We start from the raw sequence: 25,719 nt of genomic DNA, 5'->3' as shown, positions 1-25,719 counted from the left end.
CTGAATTCGGTGCAGCGATGTCACTCAATCCGGCTTCTTACACAACAATTATCATCTGACTGGCCATGACAATGATTCGTGGTTACGAAAATTATGCGCCAGACAGTTAATTTCCCACACTAGCTGCTCCGAATAGCATGCTACATCATGTCAGATTACTCTGTTAACTATTGTTCCAAGTTGATATAGTAATAAATGCTTTTATGTGAGACAAATTCTTCAAGACCTAATTCTACAGGAATATTCTGCTTGGCACGCTCGTTTACAACCTCTTCCCTGTGCTAAAAAGTTAGCTCAGGTGGGTTAATCGTGTAATATCGATTAATAGTAATCGTGTAATATCGATTAATAGTAATCGTGTAATATTATCGACTATTATTGTGTAATAGTAATAAATGTTTATGTGGAACCAAATTCTTCAAGACCTAATTCTACAGGAATGTTCTGCTTGTCACGCTCGTTTACAACTTCTTCCCTGTTCTAAAAAGTTCATTCATCGAGGGTTAAATTCGTGCGTTAGAAGGAAAATTATAAGTTCAAAGTTTTCCCTGGGAACTTTATATTATGATACAAAATTATTATGTAAAATGATTTTGGGAGGATCAAAAGACATAGCCCAAAACTGTTCCTCACCCGAATTTTGATTCATTAAAATAGTCCAGAAAATAGGTTGTTTTCTTCACTTTATGAATTTTTTTCTAATTTTTTTGTCTTATTACAGCTATATTGGTTATAATATTATACTAGCAGGTAACCCGTGCTCCGCAAGGGGCTAATTAAAAACTTGACAAACTGAAAACTTGACCTACTGAAATATTAAAGAATTGAAAATAGGCCTATAACCATCCTGAGTAAATTACAAATCTATATGCAAAATTTCAACTTAATCAGTCCAGTAGTTGAGCCGTGATGATTGATCATTCCTGAATTTCCTATACCGTACGTGTATAAGCCAATTCTTCTCTTTATTATATTATTGATTAATATATTTGAGATATAATATTAATATATTTTTTCATATATTTTTATAGAGTTCCCAGACGGAAACAATACCTATAACAACCCGAACTACAGTAGTGATTTCCAAACCACACTTGCGAAAAATGTTTATCGTGGGGAATACACAATGATTTTTTGAAATTGTAATTTATTTGCCAAATAATTTTACAGACATAAATCTTCAATCACAAAATAATAAAGTTAACAAAAGTATAAAATTTTAGAAGTATACAGTACAATAATAAAATCAACAATATTATGAGTAAATAAATTTATATAAAAAGGCACTACTATAGGGAAAAGGTACTACTATAAAGGCACTACCATTGATAATACACTAGAAGGGAAAGGTATATTACAGGTAGCCTCAAATCACCCATCCATAAGGCTGTTAAACAGGAAGAATTCGAATAGGTCAAGTGCATGGCTCATGTGACCCGACCCTAATACAACAGAGAGATCTACAGAGGAAGAGAGAGAGTGAGGTTTAGATGAGAAAGAATAAAGAGAGAGAGAGAGAGAGAGAGTAAACAATTCACGTAAGGAAGGAAATAGCAGGCATTATCGTTAGTTTTCCCGAACCTTCTTCGCTTATCATCGGAATAGTTCTCTTGCACTGGTACTGGAGATAAACGATGTATGCTAAGAGTGCATTTGCGAGGATTCGCTATCGAAATACTAGACTTTAAAATGGCTTCCTCCTCGACTCCTCCACACCGCCACAAAAGGGACGAACTTCACGAAAAGAGGATAAGAAATGTGAGAGACACGGTGCGGCTACATATTGGTAGCTACATCCTACGACCTTTCAAGTTCCATTTCCAAACACAGCAAGCCATCTCCACGCCACCACGATCGTGAAGACACGACAAACGCCGATCTTCAGATATTATGTGCTGGTAGTGTGCTGTCGATATGACTGTCTATGTTGAGAGTATGTGTGCTCACACACATACAAAGTATATACTTTAAGGGATACATACAGAAAGTGGACATACTTCGCCTAATACTACACATACTTAAAATAAACAATTAAAAAAAGGGTACTTGGATTTTCAAATTTCAAAAAATTGAAAATTAAGATGTTCAAGGTTTTCGAAAAAAGACAATTAAAATTTGGTATCGTTTCATTCCATGGAAACTTACAATTTTTTAATAACTACTTCAATAACGGTGAAGATCAAAAGATTGATATGAGAAGTTTTCAAGATTTACGTTATTTATAGATTGACTGAATCTTCATCATTATCCTTGATATCTTCATTTTCTTTCTCATCGATCGATACTGATTTTCTCAAACTCTGTTCTGAAAGCGATACCACATTGACAGTGGATAGGTCACTTCTAGCATCATGGTCCGGATTCGAAAATTCAAGCAGCTTTTTGGATTTTCGTTTCAACATCTGATGGATGGGACTTGATGGCTCATCTTCAACTTCAAGATCCGTATCTCTCTCAACTAGAGAGATTTTAGAACGTATAGCTTTCTATTCAATGTTTAGATTAAATTAGTTTAATATATTTTTATTTTTTTCGTGTTTGGCTCTGGATTATAAAAATTCAATTTAAAATAAGTGTAGATTTAAACGTGTTATGACGTAAAATCTCTTGGTTTCGTTGTTTTGTTTACAATGTTATTTATTTCCTGCTGTGAAAATTTTGGTAACAATACAATTATATCAAAATAGCTCCCCTTTTTCCAATACACCACCATTCATATTACTTACTTACTCTACTCCTCATTATATTGTACTAGCATATCGAATAATGAATGGTTCGTGAGCATAGTAGAATAGATCTGTTAGTACAGTAGATCTGTAATGCAGATTTAAATCTGTAGTTTGTATCTACATATCTATGATACTAAGTTTACGACTCAGGGTCGATTGAATAAAAACTAGAATCTAGTGACTAGCAACTAGTAATTGGTTCTCGCTATACAATAATAAGATCATGCAGGTGACTTGAATCCTTGAAAATTATTTAGAACTAGCAATCTAACTTTTATCTAATTGACTTGATAGGTCAATATTATTTTCAAGGAAGCAATATGATTAGAAGAAGTGTAAATGAGTGATCTAAATGGTGGTATAAGATTCAAACCTATTCTATGGATATGCCAAATTGAGTACTACCGTACATAGAAAAGATAGGAAATTTATTTGCATATATTTGGAGTACTCAAACCAAGATATGCACAAGGATGAAATAAAATTGGAAACAAACCAACAAAGAAACTTTACGACATAACAGTTTTAAATCCGCACCTATACCAAAATAACTGGCAGCAATTTGCCGTACAACAATCATGCCAGTTCCTCATCTACTGCCAATAAACAACACGACCTACTGACTCCTCGACTGAGGAAACACTTAACATTACTCAGCAAGCGCCGGCCACATTCCTTACACCAGATTCCATCTACGGCATATAAAATAGAATACCGATTGCAATACCACACATTTCAACCTCTTGTATTCTAATTTCACTCGTATAGTACAGACCAAACAATAGACTGAGGAAAGCAATAACTAGGTATCAAGTGGACAGCCGATCACTAAGCAACCTTACTTTGTATATATGCTGCTGCTGTATTATGTATCTGTACCGGCAACATAACGGTGAGGATTCCCTAGGCTGATAAAACAGCTCACTGAGGAGGCATCCACACGGTAAATTTTATTAAGGCGCCAGCCGTGTGAAGGGGCCTTACCTCCCCGAAGAATTGACTACCCGGCAGGAAGAGTGGCCAAGAATACATGAATACCAAACAGCTACACGCGTAAGGGCACAACGGATTAACGGGAGCTGTCAAATCGTTCGTTTGTTCGTTTTGTGCAGATTTTATCCGTTCTTGTGCAGTGGTTTACTGGTTGCGTTGACTGATTATCATTCAGTGTGTGAACAGCTGAGTTCCGTTTTCCGTGAGACTGAATTTAGTTCTGATTGCAACGAGGACTTCCATAAAGGACCTCTTGGGAAACCAGAAATCTGTCTCAATAACCTTCCATAGAACCGAGATATGTAAACAGCTGAGTTCCGTTTTCCGGAAGACTGAATTCAGCTCTGATTGCAACGAGGGCTTCCTAAATTGTCAGATAAGATACAACGATAAGTTGAGAAATTGCTGGATTTTAAGGGACAGATGATCAAGCTAAGGAATCAGACAACACGGATAATTATTTAAATTTCAAAAGGACCTCTTGAGAAACCAGAAATCTGTCTCAATAACCTTCCATAGAACCGAGATATTCATCCATCCATTCATTCACTCATTTATTTACGATACAAATAAAACTGATGTTATATATAACATTATTAGATGAAATAATAAGGTAGCCCTTGTGCTATTTACCTTCCAAATTTATAGGTGATGACACAGTCCAAAATAGGGGTAAAATTTCACGTGTACAATTTTTGTCAAACTAAATATGGAAACTATACATTTTAAATTTAGATAGCTCGAATTAACAAATTAATAAGAAATATTCCACTCAATCAACACTTATAACGATATAATATTGAGTTATTTAAGAAAATTTGGAGCCATGGAAGAAACACAAGCTCCTAAACACTAAAGCTTAGCTGACTGAGCTTTATATGATAGGAAACATTACACGAATAGTTACAACAGCTTTTGTCAATACTTGGACCCTCAAAGGGCGTGTCTAGCCTTGGCCAATGACAGTAAAGCTCAACCTTCATTGGTAACAGTAATGACCGATCATGGAGCTCCACCCATACTAAGTGCGTACAGATTTACGCGCCGCGAGCACGAGCAATTCACTTTCCATCAGCTGGTTATATCTGAATTTCTACAGAAACGTAAGATACAGATATAAAAAGCTTGACATCAGCTGATTAAAAGTGAATTGATCGTGTTCGCGTCGCATAAATCTGTACGCACCGCTATATATTTCGATGTTTAAACTGTCAGTTTACTAGAGATTGATAATGGTGTAAGGTGTAACAACAAAAACTAGTGTTGCACTCTACATTTTTCAATGGATTTGTGGTTTTGACAATATCAAGTGGTTTTAAATTAATGTGAAATCTTGGTTTCAAATCATGGTGCAAAAATCTGTACGCACCTATTTTATATTTTGCTATATTTTGCATACGCATATATTTTGCTGTTCGATGTTTAAACTGTCCGATGTTTAAACTGTCCGTTTTCTAGAGATTGATTGATAATGGTGCAAGGTGTAACAACAAAAACTAGTATTGCACTCTAATTTTTTCAATGGATAAGTGGTTTTGACAATATCAAATAGTTTTTCATTCTATGTAACAGCCATTTAGAAGTTCAAGCTCCTAGTTTACTTAAAGATTGAACCGTCATTGAGACGGGGAGTCCGGTCTCACCATGTGTAAAACTATCAAGCGAAAACTGAAAAAACTTCAATAAATAATTGTGTAAGGTGTAGCAACTGAACTAGTATCTCAAATCGTTTCAATGAATTAGTGGTTTTGATAATATCGAGTTGTTTTCATTCAATATGACGAGAATTCAATAATCGGAAATCGAATCCGGAGGTGTATGAACTCATTACATCAAGAACACCACCAAATCAGAACCCAGTAGCTGGGAAAACCTCTTTCCTCGCAGTTTTCCCATGGCGGTCGCTCATAAGCAAACAATTAGGCGCTATTAGAAGAAGCACTTGTTCTCATAATACTCGAAACTCGTAGCGATTATTATCAATCCGAGCGTTGAGAGTGGGCGGCACCAACGGTTACAAAAATATATTTAGCTACATTTCAATGTTGCGGCTGCTGTAATTGTGATGTCTGATGATATCGTGTCGAATTTCAAAATGCACTTTGGCACGCTACCCCCACCATCAGGGTCCCACCAAGAATCTCCCCCCCCCCTACAATCTTTGAACGTGTCTTCACAATAAATTCTTTGGCCTGTCATTACGACCTGTGGGCCGCTTGCGAACTAAGAGAGAAGGTCTTCTTCTGCAGTTTGAGTAAGGTGTCTAGGAAAATAGACGATGATAATTTGTCCCCCCCGAAAAAAACTTCACTTCCGATCTAGTGTCTCGTCATCACGAGCAGTTTTCTTTTGGTAACTGAATTTTTCCCCTACACACATACATTGTGCCTATGCGTGCGTGCAGAGACCGTCATCATACGAAATTATCTTCCAGAAATACCATTTTGGAAGCTGAAAAAAGACGTTACAGACGAGAGCGTATCTATTAGAAGCCAAATCACGCCCCTTTCGTTTTCTTAAACAAACATTATGTACCCCAAAACCTCTTCGTCTTCCCTAAGTCTCAATCCCTTACCCCGGTCATTACCTCTCAATCTTCCATTTCAATTCCTTATCATCTCTTTCTGACTATCCGTCTTCCTCAGAAGATGCTTCTTCCTTCAACATCTCTCTCTCTCCATCTTTTCTTTCCACGTCTGATTCTCCCTCTTCTTTCCCCCAAATACCTCAGAACAATAATTACTCTCCAGTAGTTCACTGCACGCTTAAGCCCATCGAGAGTAACTCACACACTCCGAAATTGCCTCATGACAGGTACAGGATCAACTTCTAATAGGCTTACAAACCATCCAATTAACGAATGTAAGATACGCGCTAGATTGTGGGCTATATATGCCTCGACCAATCACTGGTCTACTCGCACACGCATCTTCAATGTCGAATTCCGCCTCAGTTATCGTTTAGAAGATCGCTGACACGAAGGCTTTTGATAAGCGATTGCCCGATTTATCGCTATCTGTTCCACTGATTAGTGTGTGATTATTGTTTGAAGAGTTTAATAACCTCTAGAGGTGATTTGAATGTTTGGGATGGTATGATATAAGGTAATTAGGGAACAAGGTGATGGTTACTCGCATGTACGGGTTGATTTGTAGTGACTTCTCTTGAAACTGGTTCCATATTCTTGATTTGTTTCTACAGTAAATGTTTCTCCCAGGAGAACCCCATGTCCACGTAATCTCTAAATCTTTTTGACCACAGCACAATGACAAAGATACGGCCACCCCGTCTTCCAGAGGAGAAGATAAACCGTCGGTCCCGACTACCTAAACAGTAGTCGTCATCTCTCATCATCCCTCTTACCCATTACCCACGCACACGCCTATGTGGGCTACACCCTCAGTATCATTATTATTATTGATTTCAATTCATTTACTGTACAAAACACTATAATCATAATATAATTATGACTGTGGAGGAAAACTAGGCTAAGCCTGTTCCATTTCTCTCCAAAATTTTGATAAAAAGTTAATATTGCCCATGAGTATTATCAGAGAAAAGATAGCATACCCTATCATGTTTCTATGGTATTATTCAGTCTATTATTTTTTTTGATTTTTGACGGAGCGAAGCGAGGTCTAATATTCAAGTCGACGGTTTGGCATTTCTCTTAATGTTTAAATGTTTATATGTCTATATGTTGCGCATTTACGGCGAAACGCGGTAATAGATTTTCATGAACTTTGACAGGTATGTTCCTTTTTTTAATTGCGCGTCGACGTATATACAAGGTTTTTTGAAATTTTGCATTTCGAGGATAATATAAAAGGAAAAAGGAGCCTCCTTCTTACGCCAATATTAGAGTAAAAATCAGACTATAGAATTATTCATCATAAATCAGCTGACAAGTGATTACACAGATGTGTGGAGAAGCCAGTCTATTGCTGTATTTCCATAATGTCTATAGTTTCAATCAGGTACTTGTGGATGAGAATATTGCGTGAGGTCTACTGTTCACAGAACTACTAGTGTACATTCGATGATATTAATTCCTATTACTTCTAGTATTTTATTCCATCAACTGAGAGGCTGAGATCACTCTGTCTTAAGAGTATAAGGATAGGAAGAAAACTTGAAAGACTAGGTAAAACTAAAGAGAAATGCGAGGGAAGATATAAAGTGACTAGAGGAAGAAATAGAGATATCTCTTGCTATGATGTCAGAAACATCTTATTCTATTGTTTCATTTTCATTGGTAAAATTCAATCAATGAATCACCTAATATCTGAGTGTCCACAACACTCCTATCATGGAGGGCTGACAGAAGTTCATGCTGCTGGAAAAGAGGCTTGTCAGTGGCTCCAGAACTTACTTGAGTATAATACTATAACACAATACTATAGAACTTACTTGAGTTAATACTATCAGTATTAACATATAAAATGTAAAATTATTATTGACCTTAGCCTAGAAGTGCGGACAGATTTACGCGCCGCGAACATGAGCAATTCACTTTCAATCAGCTGGTGCCAAGCAAGCATTTTATATCTATATCTTGTACCGTTTCTGTAAAAATACAGATATAGTCAGCTGATTAAAAGTGAATTGCTCATGTTCGCGGCATGTATAAGAATGCATATGCATAAATATATTTTCACAAATAAAATATTGGGAGACAATACATAACACCCTCATAATGAATTCCAGATAAATCTAAGATCGTACCCCATTTGAAAATAGCAAGATAATTTAATAATAGCGCGAATATCTACTCAAAGTTTTTCTGTTTATGTAAGGATGAGGTGTGAAGAGGATAGTGTTATGAATATTATGGATGCGGTCAGATCACTCTCACAGAGTTTTCAGAAGAACTAGGAAATGCGATCAGACACGCGGTGTCTCTCCTCTCTGTCATTTCCATCCTCTTTTTTCCTCCTATTTATTCTTATCAGTACTCTTCCTCCTCCTCCTCAACCTTCTCCTCTTCATCATCACTTTTTTCTTCAGCTATCTGCATAGACAGGGAAAGGGGGGAATGTGATGTGTGACGTCCATGCAACGGTGCCCCTACACACGCGTCGGAATGCACCGCGACGTCGCGTTTCCGGCTTCTGCGCATGCGTACTAGATTGACAACAATGTGGGCGGGCCAACATGTCCGTTAATCGAATGTGTGGACTCTGCTTCGGGAAAATCGAACTTGCCAAAGTAACATACATGCAAATATCGAGAGTTATTCCGTTTTACACAGACATTTAATCACTTTGTTGTAGCTCAGACACTGTGTTACATGTAACTATTTATAAAATACACTTAGGGCCGGTTTCCGAGCTCGGGATTTGGCTAAGTTATATACTTTAAACAGCTGGAGTAAGAAAATTGGCTTTCCGAAACGGGGCGTAGTCGTAGTCATTGTCAAAGTCACGTTTGAATTGAATTTCAAAAAAAACTAGAAAATTAAACACAAAATAAAATATAGAGAAAATAGTGTAAAGTTTAAGCTATTTTGAATAATTTAGAAATGTTTAATTTCGTCACGGAAAAACGTTTCCAATTATAGAAATGAGAAAATAAAAACTGCGACTACTGTTATGAAAACTGCGCCCCGGTTTGGAAAGCTAAATTTCTGACTCCAGTTGTTTAAAGTCTAGAGCTTAGCTAAATCCCGAGGTCGGAAATCGGCCCTTACTTTTTCTTGGAGTCTTTCTGATGAAGAGGCTGATGAAGTTCCTCATCAGGAGTGAAATGCATTCCTCAACACTCAAAGAAAAAGTAAGTGTTTTTTTTTAATATTTACATGTAACACAGTGTCTGATCTACAACAAAGTTATTAAATAGTATTTAGTCATGGAAAGCAACATTGAAATTTAATAAATAAATTGGTTTTTCCAATTGGACAGATTTGTTTCAAAATGGTTATTTTAATTTGGTATATCATGCATTTTCTTCAACATAACTTAATTTAAACCCCAAACATACACTTAACCATTCGGATTCCATTATCATTCAAATTTGAAAGAGTGATAATAAAAGTTAAGCTTAGTTTCCCTCTTTCAGATTATGATTTATATATTATTATAGATCTCTTTCCTGTATAGGGCTACTTGTAATATAAATATAAAGAAAATAAAAATCTCAGTACCCTTTTTTTGAAAATATTTTATCACAACATGTTTCGGTCATTTATGCCATTTTCAAGTGATATGAATTAAATAAATAAATACTACTGGAAGATTCTTATTTTGATCATAAGTTAGTATTTATTTATTTAATTCATATCACTTGAAAATGGCATAAATGACCGAAACATGTTGTGATAAAATATTTTAAAAAAAGGGTACTGGGATTTTTATTTTCTTTATATTATTATAGATCATTGTAATAATTGTGATGTATAAATGTTTGATTGAAGGGAAGTCTGGGAACAGGACAAACAGTACAAATACCAAAGTACGGTATAATCCAATTGCAACTAAAATTTTGTGCAGACTTTTCTTCTTCTGGCTTTACAGCTCGATGTGAGCTTTAGCCTCTCGCACAAGAGCCCTCCACACATCACGGTCACATGCTTTTCGTCTCCATGCTATTATCCCCATCTTCCAGAGCTTCACTTCATCGGTTGTACCCTGTCGTCTTCTGCCCTCCATCCTGGCCTTATAGAAGAGATTTATGCAGAACAATATTAACCAAAATCTTCACAGAATAGATTTTGGAGTGGAAATTGGACTATTATCTAAACAAGTGGGAACATAACCCTATTTTTCTGGGAATTTTATTAATCAAAATTCAGGAGTGGGGTAGTTTTGAGCTGGCCTATTGTTTCATATTAAATATTATAAAAGAGTAATAATAAAAGTTCAGCTTAGTTTTCCTCTTTCGGATTATGATTTATATATTATTATAGATCATTGTGATAATTGTATTGATGTAAAATGCTTGATTGAAAAGAAGTCTGGGATACAGGACAAACAATTCGTTATAATCCATTTTCGACTAAATTTTGTGAAGACTTATGTAGAACAATTTAAACCGAATCTTCACAGAATAGATTTGGGAGTGGATATTGGACTATTATTCATCCGTACAAGTGGGAATATAACCCTATTTTTTGAATTCCTATTAATCAGTGGGACAGTTTTGAGCTTAGTCTATTGTTCTCTAACAATCACTGTATATATGATTTGTGCTTGTATTCAATTAAATGAAATAGAATGAATATAATGTATTTAACAAGTTGTAGTTATGAGTAGAAAAAATGATAAAATGAAAATTGATCTCAAAAATATTATGAAAGAGTAATAATAAAAGTTAAGCTTAGTTTTCCTCTCTCAGATTATGATTTATATATTATTATAGATCATTGTAATAATTGTATTGATGTATGAATGCTTGACTGAGAAGAAGTCTGTGAAACAGGACAAACAATTCCTTATAATCCATTTTCGACTAAATTTTGTGAAGACTTATGCAGAACACGACAACATATTTGTTAAACGAAAAATCGCTGTTCACTAGTCTGAACTTGCAATTTGGTGCATAATAACCTTGATCCATCTATAACATGTTATTCAAATGAAGATTTAGTTACTGAACTGTTATTTAGTGCCATTAAATACCCTTTCATTAGAACACTTGCAATTTGCGGCTGCACGTTTTTGTCGTGTAGTGGGAAACGTAATTGAGTTATAATTGGATTAGCGATTCCATAATTCAATCGAAATCGCCGACGTTCCCAATAATTAGAAAGATGTGAAGAGCAGTTGCTCTACTTTGGTGGATTATAACTCATCTTTGCGCGCGCTTTGCCCACGAATTATTATGTGCAGAGTAGCAGTTTGGTTGTCAGACTAGTGAATTATGAAAATAGCAGGGCGTTCTTCTGGATTTAGGACGGGTTTCAGTTTTGAGCTCAGTGGTCCGTTGAACATTTCGCAATTCATTAACTGATTTAATTTCTCGACAATTGGATTTTGTTTGGTGTGGAAGGAAACACCAGAGATGCTAGAGTGGAGAGTCGTTTGATTTACTGGAGCTCTTCTTCCCAGGTGGATGATCCCTAGAAGAAGGAGAGATTGTCCCCAAAACGTTCTCGATTTCTACATAAAAAGGCCAGACAATATAGAGCGTTTTTTAAAGCGTTTCCAGACGGCGTTATTTCAGGCGTTTTCATACAGCGTTTTTAGAGTCAGCAGGGCAGGAAAAGCTCTCCGGAGAGCTGATTGGGTTACCCCTGAAAAACGCTTGAAAAACGCTCTATATGGTCTGGCCCTGAAGCTGTCTACAGACTTATGCCCCACGAACACGCGCATTTCACTTTTCACCACCTGATATTCTGTTTATTATATCGTATATGTACAGATATAGTAAGATAAAGATAAAATAATAATCATAGCATCTGCTGATGAAAAGCGAAATGCGCGTGGGTTTGTGGATTTTATAAAACAAATATTCATTCTATAATATCGAAAGTCTTCCATAATCTTATAATCTTCCATCTGTAGGTTATATAACATACTAGCCGTCAGGCTCGCTTCGCTCGCCATATCCGTCTAGCCAGGGGGCTCCGCCCCCTGGACCCCCGACTGGGTCGTCCGAGATTGAGATCAGCAGGCTCGCTTCGCTCGCCTGCATTTTTCGTTTGAGCATTTTTATCATATGTTAGGACAATCCAATCGGGGGTCCAGACTAAACGTCTAGCTAAACGGATATGGCGAACGAAGCGAGCCTGACAGTTAGTAATATAATATTCCCAGGATTGAAGTAGCAGTGCCCAATCAATTTTTCCGCGATAAATGCATTTAAATCTTCAACTTGGTGCCAACTCAACTTAATGCCAACCTGACAAAATTATTAATTTAGTTGCCAGTTAACAACTGTTTCGAAGAGGTACTCTATCTAGATTATAGTATATAGTAACATAATATGATATGGAAATTTCAATTATAATTAAGAGATTGGGAGAAGAAGAATATACATGCTAAAAGACGAACTTTAAACCCTTAAAAACCACCCTTAGAGTTAAAATATTGCCAAAAGATTTCTTAGTGCGCCTCTAATGGGCCAACTGAACATACCTACCAAATTTGAACGTTTTTGGTCCGGTAGATTTTTAGTTCTGCGAGTGAGTGAGTGAGTGAGTGAGTGAGTGAGTGAGTGAGTGAGTGAGTGAGTGAGTGAGTGCCATTTCGCTTTTATATATATAGATAATCAAGTGTCATCTCATTCTCCATGATTCAATTATATTATTAAGAAGATTTATTCCAAGGGACCATTGGTAAGCAGCACGGATACCCTTAGTTGTTCTTTACTCCGTGGAAGCAGGAAGTACAATGTCCGAACTACGATAAAGGAAAGCTAATGATAGCCTCAACTTGTTGAAACGAAAATTATCACAGCCTCCAGCAAGTGAATCTCCCGCGCTATAACCCGACTATCTCAGCTGCGATTGGACAATGCCTAAGCTTATTCCCTGTAAGTACTGGTGTCAATTATTATCGAATGCTCGGAAGATAAGTCCGCTTCGGCAAGTATTTCCTAGAATAGAGATGTAGCAGACCGTAAAACTATGGTCATTGAATAATGGTGGACTGTATGCCTAAAATGGACAATATTACACACAATGTGTGGAAGTGGACTTGAGGTTGGACTAACTTAGAAATTTATTGAGTCATGAGGCACTTGGTATGTTGGTGAGGAAAGAGAGGTACGACTAGTGTAGAGAAGATAGGAATAGAATAAGAAAGAGAGAGTCATTGAGTAGAATGGAAAGAAAAGAGATGGGGTTGAGGAGAGAGAAGTTCTGCGTTGGATGGTTGGAGGAAACATTGCTACACATAGGATTTTATTTAGTATTGTGTATTGGTAAATATTATATTGCTGTGTAGAGTACCACAGCTTATAACACTATATTATACCACAGCTACACACTAGCTTATAAAACAGCTTATAACACAGCTTATAACACTAGCTTATAACAAAGCTTATTACCACAGCTTAGAATCATGCTAAATGTTTGAAAGAAATCTAAGTGCAACACAAAAGCATTAGAAGAACATTAGAGCAACACAAGCGATTCAATCAACACATTTTAATTATGAAGCAGAAAGTGGAAGTGATAAATTTCATCAAAAATGTCTTCCGGAGTCCAAACGCTTATATAGGAGCTTTTTCAAATAATATTCTTTGTTAACTAGGAAATTCCGAAGTTTCGGTTGCGTTTAACATGAATTAACTATGAATAAGTAATGCTTTGGTACAAGCATACAATTTTAAATAAATGAAAATTGAAATCTAAGTACCCTTTCCAATTAAATTATTTAGTGACAACATGTTTTATTTCGGCTACATTATCAAGTGATTGGAAAATAAGTGATTCATTTCCCAATCACTTGATAATGTAGCCGAAACATGCCGTGACTAAATAATTTAAAAAGGGTACTTATTTAAATTTTTATTCATATTCAAAAGAAGCCCTAAGAAAAAAAAAAGACAATTTTAAATAAATTAATTCGATGGAACAACCTTTAGACGAGTGAATTGGACTCTGCAAATTCAATTACAATTGCCTTTGGAGATTGCATCAATGAATTAATTGATCTTATATTATTCACTAGTTTATTTATTTACAATATCGGGGCACCGAGCTTCGCTCGTTATTTTTATTTATTGATAAACAGAACACAATTCCCTAAAATGATCGTGTTTATAATTCACAGCTGGCTATATGTCATCTTATGAATCTCGGGGATGCGATATTTTGATTTTTCACATACTCACTCGCTCACTCACTTTTTTACTATCCACAGCTGTCTCTCTTCCACATAGGCGCACGCATCTTCTGTTATCGAGAGACGACGAAATTAGCATCTGTTTTCCAAGGATGAATTATCCTTTTAATGTCGTTCAGCGAGTTTTCCCAAGGATGAAACCTAGTGCAATCCAATCTTTATATCATAAACTTACTATGTTCCAAATTTCGTGAAAATCGTTAGAGCCGTTTCCGAGACCCGTTAAACATAAATATCCAGATATCAAAATAACCAGATATATAAATACAGAAATCGCTCGCTTAATATAATAGGATTCCATGATACACTAATCATATATGTGATCAGAAAAGGACCAACAGGTCTAGCATAAAACAGTTCCTTTCCCGAATTTCTATGAAGGACATACTTAATCTAGGTTTTAAAATCCACTTTACACGAACATAAATGTTCCACCTTACAAAATTACACAAACAGAAATCTCCGTGTAGTCCACCTTACAAAATTACACGAACAGAAATGTTGCAAAAAGCAAGTTGCAAGTGGAATAATTGTGAATGTGTAGATATATCTTGAGTTGTCGAAGGGAATGAGTCATCGATTCCTGTTGTTGCAGCACAACTTTTGCCGACAAATACATAACAACCTCAAAGTTTAATGCACTTGGTTCTCCTGTTTCCCTGAATGCACCTGTTGTGGACGAGAGGGTGGTGGAGGAGAAGTGTGAGGAAGAGGAGAAGTATGAGGAGGAGGAGTGGTCAGAAGGGAGGAGTTCGCATCCCGCTTCGGTATCTCGACCACGAATAAAACATGAAACTTGTCGTGTATTGCGACATATACGGCAGAGATTAGGCCTAATGGGCGCCAAGTTGCACACAAACAGTGTAGCGCGGTGGCTGTATTACATATAAATAAAGTTCTCTACGACAAAACCTCCGCCATGTTTTACATTCGATATAATCGGCATATCATCGCTTGTCCTCTACACCCTCCTCCCATGACACATGTGTAATGGTACATACAAATCGGCAGATTTTATTTACTGCCTTCAGTAGACTCACTACCGGCGTTTAGTGCCTTTCAATAGCTTTATTTATAGCCCCCTATTACGTTGAGTACAGCTACAGATGGTATCCATGTTTCTGGTGTAATGCAAGCAAAATGAAAATTTGCAAGTACTGAGTAGTGATGACATGACAATTGCTTTAAAGGCTTTGAGGGGAAACAAGGAAGAGCAGCTTCTAAGTGATATAATAAAAATAATTGGGTGGATAATAGACGATTATGAAATACCGTAATTCACGATGATTAAGACTCAACTCTGGTGGGCAACTTTTAATAGCTTTCTATAATCAATACTTAATAACTCGGTTTTCAATACTCAGTAACTCTAGTGAGCTATAGTTTTCTATACTAAACACTCAATAACACTGATGGCTATAGTTTTTTATACTCTACACTCAATAACTCTATGAAACTCATATTTCCAATACTCAATAGCTATAGTGGGCAATAGTTGTCTATACTAAACACTCGATAACTCTGGTGGCTATAGTTTTTTATACTCTACACTCAATATCTCTATGAAACTCATATTTTTAATACTCACTTACTCAGTATACTTTAATAAATCAGTAACTCAGTAACTTTAATACACAGTATAGAGAACTATAGCTTACTAGAGCTATAGTTTTCTATACTAAACATTCAATAACTCTGGTGACTATAGTTTTTTATACTCAACACTCAATAACTCTATGAAACTCATATTTTCATTACGAATAGCTCTGAGTTCTACAATAGCCCTGTTAGCTACAATAACTCTGTTTTTCTACACTAGAGACTCAATAACTCTGGTGGATATAGTTCTTTATACTCTACACTCAATAACTCTATGAAACTCATATTTTCAATACTCAATAGCTCTAGTGGGTTATAGTTTTCTGTACTAAACACTCAATAAACCGGGTGACAATTGTTTTATATACTCTACATTCAATAACTCTATGGAACTCATAGTTTTTAATACTCAATAACTCTAGTGGGCTATAGTTTTCTATAATGAACATTCAATAACTCTTGTGGCTATAGTTTTTTATACTCCACACTTAATAAATCTATGGAACTCATATTTTAAACACTCAATAGCTCTAGTGGGCAATAATTTTCTATACTCATAATAATAATACTCTTTTTTGATTCATACAAGAAGTATATCATAAAAGTGATAGGGAGAGAGAAAATAAGGTAACCTTGTGCTATTCCTCTTCCAAATTTAGATAAGGTCACACATAGTAATAGGTTAAGTCTTGTAGTTGTTCACTTCACAAAATTTGTGGTTCTTAATTATTTTTACATAGAAGATTTTTAAATTTAGATGCAAAACCAAACAAAGAAGAAATATTTTACATTATATTATCACTAAAATATGAAATATTCACATGTTAAAGAAATAATTTCAGAGGACCAAAAAACAAACTTTATCATCTATAATATATAAAACTTAACACTTAATAACTCTGGTGTGCATAGCTTGCAATACTCAATCTATTTATTCAATAATATTCTCTCTTGTGGCTATAGTTTTCTATACTCTACACTCAATAACTCTATGAAACTCATATTTTCAATACTCAATAGCTCTAGTGGGCCATAGTTTCCTATACTAATCACTCAAAAACTCTGGTGGGCATAGCTTTCAATACTCAGTCTAGTCACTCAATATTCTAATCTCATAGTTTTCAACTTCAAGTCTTCCGTTTTCATATTCTATGTCACGTGTTATCATTCGACCCGCACATTCTCCGAATGGAAACAAACAATGATCAAGATTCCAGACTTACGTTTCAGCAGAGCTGCTAATGTCTGTGTCTAAACATAAAACTGTCAATGAGAATCTATAAAGTTTGTTGAAAACAGTTTAATTTTCTTGCTCCACTCCATACTTTGTTCCCGTTTATAAGCACATCACAGGAGCAAGACGTTGACCACATTCCAGGCAGTTGACGAGAGAAGAACAATTAGTTGTTTTTGTGAGTGATGCAACAAAAACGAAAATTTTACCGAGAAGTGATGATATTGTTGGATAAGAATGAAGTCAGTCAAGTTTTGTGGAATAGAATCACAAGTTTTCTGATATAGTGCGAAGGTGGTGAGAGAAAGACACGACACTGATAGACAATAATGTGCATATGACACGATAGTATATGACTACATTGTCAGTTAGATGAAGTAGGGCTATGCAGGAATGCAATTTTATAACTTCTACAACTTGAATAGAAGACTAAAAATCCGAAAGAGATAAGGAGAATGGATATGAAAATGGTTGACAAGATAGGACTGCTCAGATTTTCAGATATGCCGTCAAGTTGCAAGTGCTCTAAAATCTTGATAGGCCAGATGACTTAACCACTCACTACAACTAATTGAAGCAATTAGTAATAAACAACGGAGTGATAAGTATTTCCTTATTCCGTGCTTCAAGTTAGGTCTTTTCTGAATACTTGAGAGTTAAGGTAGACGCACACATATTGTCATCGGACGGACGGCACGCATCGGACGATTAGATTTGATGCATTGTTTTCAATTGGAGTGCGCATACCTATCCGCATCCTATAATGCATCAGATCTAATCATCCGATCTGTCCGATGCGTGCCGTCCGTCCGATGACGATCTGTGTGCGCCTACCTTTATTGACCCATTTGAGAGTTATATACTAAACAATTATTTGCCTGACTTCTGTCCGATTGTAGTTATGGTTGATATTATATTTGCTATGCAAATTTATTTTCACCAACGAATTATGACTTGTAGTTATGGGCCCACCAGAAGCTCCTTTAAACCATATTACTTTCACTTTTCCTTTTGAACTATCCCTATTGCTTCCAAAAATGCAAAAATATGTGATATTCTGTTGAATAGAATTCACAGATTTTTCATATTGTCTACTTTTGCCTCCTCTAACTTTGAAATTAAAACTGTGAATTCGAATAAAACTGTGCAATATTCCCATCATATTTTGTATCTCTACAACAAACAGGATTATTCTTTAGTTATACCACAGAGGAAAAAAATCTCAAGTGAAATCTTTTATCTATGAAAAGATATGTCTAGATATGTCTATGAAAATCTCAAGTGATATCTTTTCTCTATGAAATGATATGTCTAGATATCTCTATGAAAATCTCAAGTGATATCTTTTCTCTATGAAAAGATATGTCTAGATATACGTCTAGATATCTCTATGAAAATCTCAAGTGATATCTTTTCTCTATGAAAAGATATGTCTAGATATCTCTATGAAAATCTCAAGTGATATCTTTTCTCTATGAAAAGATATGTCTAGATATACGTCTAGATATCTCTATGAAAATCTCAAGTGATATCTTTTCTCTATGGAAAGATATGTCTAGATATACGTCTAGATATCTCTATGAAAATCTCAAGTGATATCTTTTCTCTATGAAAAGATATGTCTAGATATCTCTATGAAAATCTCAAGTGATATCTTTTCTCTATGAAAAGATATGTCTAGATATCTCTATGAAAATCTCAAGTGATATCTTTTCTCTATGAAATGATATGTCTAGATATCTCTATGAAAATCTCAAGTGATATCTTGTCTAGATATACGTCTAAATATATGTCTAGATATCTCTATGAAAATCTCAAGTGATATCTTTTCTCTATGGTTACAGATAAGTAGGTTACAAGAATACAAGACAATCTAAATTGAACCACAGATCTAATCTGTTTACTATATTAGTCTATGATAAAACATACAATGCCGGATGCAGAATAATTTCACTCAGGTCCTTTCGTGATCCTATTATTTTATAACCACAACTAACCTAACCTATTGTCTTTTCTAGTAGAATGACATGACGACTTTGGGTGGTCATACGTCCTACAACTATATTCACAGCACTAGCGTGACACATTACGTCGACCTAGTGCCGCAGTTTTAAGAAGGAAGGAGACGAACTAGAAGGAGAAAACGGAGAAGAAGAAGAGAGAGAAGAAGATTTAGAATAAGAAGGAGAACAAAATGAAGAAGAAGAAGATGATGATGAAGGAAAAGGAGAAGAAGAAGAAGAAGAAGAAGAAGAAGAAGAAGAAGAAGAAGAAGAAGAAGAAGAAGAAGAAGAAGAAGATGGTGATGAAGAAAAGGGTGAAGAAGAAGAAGAAGAAGAAGAAGAAGAAGAAGAAGACGACGAAAAAGAAGAAGAAGAAGAAGAATGAGAAGAAATGAAATAGCGACAGTGTCCCTTTATTATTATACGTATGATAAGACCTTAACTGTTTCTAGCATTGTCGCTATGTCCCACTTCTTACTTGGTTCGCGTTTTCATCGACTGTCACGATGGCATGTCATCTCTCTCACTCTTCCCGTTCCCGTATCATTCTCTCTCTTTCCATTTTCCACAATCGTATTGACATCCCTCTCCACTCTTCCCGTTCCCGTACTTATTCTCTCTCTCTTTCCATTTTCCACATTGGCATTGGCAGCATCTCTCTCCATTCCTGTCATCTTTATCTGTCTTTTCTCTTTCAATCCCCTTACATCATTCTCTCTCTTTTCTCTCTCAATTCCCTTACCTCTTTCTCTCTCAATCCCCTTACATCTTTCTCTCTCTTTTCTCTCTCTTTTCTCTCTCAATCCCCTTACATCTTCTCTCTCTTTTCTCTCTCCATTCCCATCATCTTTCTCTCTCCTTTCTCTCTCTATTCACATCATCATTCTCTCTCTTTTCTATTCCCGTGTGTCTGGTCGCGCGTGTTCAAAGTATTGGGCTACCTCCCTACTTATGGGCCACTAGTGACCGATAGATGCAGCAATCAATTAAGGTTCTGTGCTGAAATAACTGGTACACTACCTTATATATAGTAGTATTGACTGGTCTGCCACATTCAGACATGACGCACTCGTGCATTGGTGCTCAACAATGTAATCAGCAGACAAAATAAGTTTGAACAGACAGGGCATAGAGATAATTCAGTGATGTAGTACAACAGAAATCGTAATCAGTAGACGAATCAGGAGTGATGGATTTGTTAAGTAAACTTTGTAACACTAATGTCGATTCTCAAGTTCTGTCTCCTGAAAGTCGTAACTGAAGATGTATACTGCATGATTAAAATTAAACAGGCTATTGTGCAACCGGACCAATATAATTCATGTGACCATATATATACCTTTAAATAATAGTAAACGTTTATACATGATATAACATCGCCTAAGCTAGAATCAGCTCGATCTTCCTCTCTCTTCTATGTTATCAGTTTAGTATTCTTCTGTTGGCTGTCATTAACCTACATACTATACAACAATTATTATCAGATTGATAAAATGGAACAACATTTTTGGAAGCAAATGAAGAACTAGACAATATTAATTAATTATCTAACAAACTTCTTTCGGAAAAGGGATTCAGTTTGCAAGATCGACGTTGTCCCAAGCCAACAAGATGATCAAGGATGTAAGAGGTGACAGAGTTTCGTTTTCCTTGGGTTCCCGAAGGATTCCACTCTCTTGTTTTCCTTTGTGTTTACAAAAAACTCACTGAATTGTTCTACAATAGCACACTAAAATAAAATTGCAGTGTATTATGCATATTTTACAACCCACCCTCAATTTATTCTCAATACTACACTCAGGTCCGTATGCACCATCTAGGTTTAAACGGAGATAGATCAGTTGTTGGCTTAAACCAGTAATGGAACAAAACGGCGCAGTTGCACAAAATTTATTTATTCATTTATACAATAAGTACATTATCAAAATGATATGGAGAGGAAAAATAAGGTAACCTTGTGCTATTCCTCTCCCAAATTTAGATATAGATAACACATAGTATGAAATAGGTTAAGTCTTGTAGTTCTTCAATTATTTGTAGAATTCAAATTGATTTCAATCAATGATTGAAAATCGTGATTTTAATCGTAATTGAACCACGTGAACCAATAAGTGAAGCCTTTTTTCAAAAATATCTTCTATGATTAATGCTCGTGGCCTTTAATAATGATTAAAATTGAGCAGGCTTTTGTGCAACCGAGCCAATATAATGCATCTATTCATGTGACCATACCTTCATATACGTTTAATGTTTGACGTAGAACGTGCATATGACCCTTTGGAAAATCAACTATCTAGTGTTAAGGTGAAATAGAAGCGATATTGTCAGTTATATAATTTATTTGTTTGTTCCAAGTGAATGTGTTTGTGGAACTGAATTATCGCTTTAATTTCACCTTAATATGGAGAAATTTCACAACATCATTGTTCATAGTGTAAATTGAATCTAGTGTCTTCACATCATATCACCATCATAAAATTGTAAATTCAACAAGTTTAGCATCTAACTAATCCATGACTGTGTGAAGGACGTCTAACAATTTATTTATTTATTTTTTTACAAAGAAGCACTGATTGGGAGAGAAAAACTAAGGATACTCCTTGTACTATTTCTCTCCCAAATTTAGATAACACTTTAAAAATCCAAAATAGGGTTATAATTTCACTTTACTAAAATTTAAAGTTTAATTCAAAGTTTTGATTTTTTTGTGTTGCAGAATGTTGTGTGCCCTCCTCGCGATGGCACTGTTAGCTCGGTGGGGCGGCAGCGTGGAGGCGGCGACCAGCGACCTGACTTCGGCCGGCGTAAGCCTGGCGGAGTGCGAACCCGACATGTTGGGCTTCGAGCTGGTCACCGGCTACGTGTTCACGGCGCCGGACGACCAGATTCGGTCGTTACCCGGCACGCTCATGCTCACCGACTGCCTGGACGCCTGCCAGGCCAACGACTCCTGTCACTCCGTGAACTTCGAGACCGGCCTATGCACGCTGTTCGCATCTAACGGAGACAACTATCCAGGTAGGATTTATTTCAACAATAATTGCCACTAGACCTTATAATAGAAGAAATACTGAAATACCTCTAAAACGATGGTAAACAATGTGGACATTTCTTTAAATGTATGAATTAGTTTTATTTATAAATAGAATAAATCATAGTACCCTTTATTCAAATTGATAAAACAAATTTGTATTTTTAATCCCTTAGTTTATTAATTTCAAGAAAAAGTTACTATAATTCTATTTTATAAAAATGAATGAATTATATCCTTTGAAACCGGAACAGGTGTGTACGCCTTACCTTATGAAGAGCACCTAATCCTTCAACGGTGACAACTATCCAGGTAGACCCACACGTTAATCAGTCATTAGACAGTGATAGTTTCTTCCCAATAGAATCGAAATTGTATTGATAGGATCCGTTTCCAATGGATATAATTTCCCAGGTACCACTGCACATCAATGAGATCGAGATACTAAAGAAGATAGTTCTGATTGAGATTCCTTTTTCTACATCTCAATGGTTGAAAACTCACTAAAATTGTTGATGTTGTCGCGATAAGACCGGCTGGTTACCTATGGTCAAGCTCAAAGAATGTTGTTACATCCTTCAAGTAACTTGTTTGCGACTGATGATGCATGTTGAAGGCCCATTCAGTTATAAACAAATGGGATATCATAAAAAAATATTTGAACAATTTAATAGAGAAGAAAAATTTTGAATTGACCTGAACAAATTGAAATAAATATAGGTAAAATGAGTACCCTTCAACATTATAATCAAGATAAGATTGAGGATGAAAATATGGGAGAGAAAGTATAATTATTGGAAAATGGCTATGATAATTAGTATCCCCGAAAATATTGGACCACTACACCACAAATCATAGAACATAATCACAATATTATTGAGGCTTTTAATCATTTAGTTGACGATGATAAGAGTTCATATCAATTCTTGCAATCATACAAAAGTATTACTCCCTACAATAAAAAGCAATATTTTCTTATCACAAACAATAGATAAAAATTTAAAAATATAATAGTTACAGTATACAATACTAGAAACCGTCTTCATAGAACATTAGCGTCAATTTCTTGATTCATGTAGTCTACTAAGATCATGGAAAGGCTACTCTTTACCTGAGAGCCCATTTGAATCCCCGTTAGATTGTAGTACGATTATACAGTCCAGTAGTATTTTTTCCTAACTGAAAGAAATATCTTGCACGATTTCTGAATTCTACCGAACGGAGTTCAACTGCTTACTGAGATTTGAGCCTTTCCCGTGAAATATAATTTCCCGTTTTTATGTGCACATTTCTGATGCTAAGTACCTTTCATGAACCAGAATATCCACTGCTGGCGCTTTTTAGTTTCTGTAATGAGTAGTGAGCAACGAATTTCTTTACTGCAATTTAAGAGTCCAGCCTTGGGCAACTGGGAATGTAATGTACCGGTGATGGGTACTAAAAACTGTTTTTCATTGATTCTTTCACAGTCTTAGTGAGACAACATATATTCCTTGCTTGGGAAACTATTGTATTTGTATGCTCAACTCTGTATTTCATCAACCAAAAATGAGAGATCCTGATAAGTGGGTTCGTCTCCTTATCCTTATCTTTCAAAAAAAATTTATCCATATTGATTCATATTCTATATCGCTATTCTTTTGGCTTATCACTTTCACTCAATCCATTTCTTAAACCACAGAGTTCATCTCCAAGATTTTCTCCTAATCCACATCTTTTCTCCATTCTTCTGCTCTTCCCGGAACCTTCTTTTTTTTCTCTCTCTCAATACTTCGAATATTCTTTCCAAAGAATGGACATTGATATGTCCAAAGCTCCGCCAATTTATGTAGATGCATAACAATATTATCTATTTTATCTATAGTTATTACAATTTTTTTTCATATTATATACAGCCATAGAGAAACGATAGCATAAATAGATATCCCATGGTATAGGGCGTTTATGTCGCAACTTTTACTGTTATCCCAAGCCTATAGTTCACGTAGTTCTTTCCTATGCAGCTGTGTGACGCTGGTAGTCTCTCAAATTGTGTCGTTCATACACTATCACCCCAACAAAGCAGTAAAAATTGACAAAAATCGACAGTAATCGGCTTGAGATAAAAGTAAAAGTTGCGACATAAATTCCCTATGCCATGGGATATCTACTTACGCTATTGTTTCTCTATGATACAGCTCAATAATTATTTTCTTAATTTATATTTTGTAAATTCATCCATAATTTTGCTGTATTGTAAGCTATTGTATATAAGTGTATAAGCCAGTATATATTGTAATCTACATAAATAAAGTACTCAATCAATCAATATTTTTCTTTCTTTTTTGGCTTTTCCGTCCATAGCTCATCTCCAAGATTTTCTCTCCTACTCCACATCTTTTCTCTATTCTTCTACTCTTCTGCTTTTCTCCCGAAAACTTCTTTTTTGTTTCTCTATCAATATATTTTCTCTTTTATTGCTTTCCCATACTATTCTTTCCTATTACAAGGTGAGAACCAACCCACATCTACTGCTATGGGTTGGATAGTCAACTACTAAGCAATTCCGTATAATTACATCTCTTTCACCTTATTTGTCTTCTACACTTCATTGGTAGACTGTTCACTCATAAGCAAATACAAATCTATTTGTTGCGAAAACTATATCCTATTATTGTAAACTGTGACCCTATGCCCTATAACGAGATGTGAGCTAACAAAATACAGCATAAAAACTAAACTTATGTGCAAGTTATTCAGCAGAGCTAATTCGTTTATCCACATCTACATCGTCATTCTCTTTCCCTCTCCATTTCTTCTTTCCATCTTTTTCAAACCCCACTTCTTTATTGTCTTCTCCTTTATCTGATTTCTCCATTTTTTGTGTTTTCACCAATTTTTACTCATCTCTAAGCTTACACCTTATATATTTTTTTTCAAAATCTTCTCATATTTCTTCTTCCTTCTTATACTCTTCTTTATCCTACTCATATATCTTCTGCCACTGTACTCCTCTTATTTCTCTCCCTACACCTCAAGTTCTTCTTCTGTTCTCTACCAACACCATTTCATTACAGGTGTTCTACACTCTCACATGCCCTATCTACTCCTTTGTGAAATACAAAGTGAAATACGCGACGGAAACATAATATCGATGGATAAAGCCAATGGAATAGAAAAAAGTAGGGTAGGGGTACAAAGGAGTTAAAGTAAAAAAACTCTTGAATAATATACCTCAATTTCTGGTTTCCAGGACATTTATTGAGTCAAATTGACCATTATATCTATAGGTTATAGGTCCGGTTGCAAAGAAGCGAGTTAAATTTTAAACATCATTAATTGCCAAGAAGACTTTCCAATCAGA

At 35.6% G+C, this 25,719-nt stretch overlaps 2 protein-coding genes across 5 annotated transcripts in view; one reads left to right on the top strand and one right to left on the bottom strand.

Moving 5' to 3' along the window:
* Positions 1–25,719, bottom strand: part of LOC111056244 (autophagy-related protein 16-1) — a 581,037-nt gene that overhangs the window by 377,223 nt on the left and 178,095 nt on the right. The window lies entirely within an intron of this gene.
* Positions 1–25,719, top strand: part of LOC111047530 — a 188,590-nt gene that overhangs the window by 133,348 nt on the left and 29,523 nt on the right. For both annotated transcript variants that reach the window (XM_039429676.1, XM_039429684.1), the window contains exon 2: positions 22,062–22,363. In XM_039429676.1, coding sequence (XP_039285610.1) covers positions 22,063–22,363 — 301 coding nt within the window. In that variant the 5' untranslated portion in view covers position 22,062. The remainder of the gene's footprint in view (positions 1–22,061; positions 22,364–25,719) is intronic.

This window comes from Nilaparvata lugens, chromosome 1, assembly GCF_014356525.2.
Source record: "Nilaparvata lugens isolate BPH chromosome 1, ASM1435652v1, whole genome shotgun sequence".
Lineage (NCBI taxonomy): Eukaryota > Metazoa > Arthropoda > Insecta > Hemiptera > Delphacidae > Nilaparvata > Nilaparvata lugens.
The sequence above is the reverse complement of the archived record's forward strand: the minus strand, read 5'-3'. Positions and strand labels throughout refer to the sequence as shown.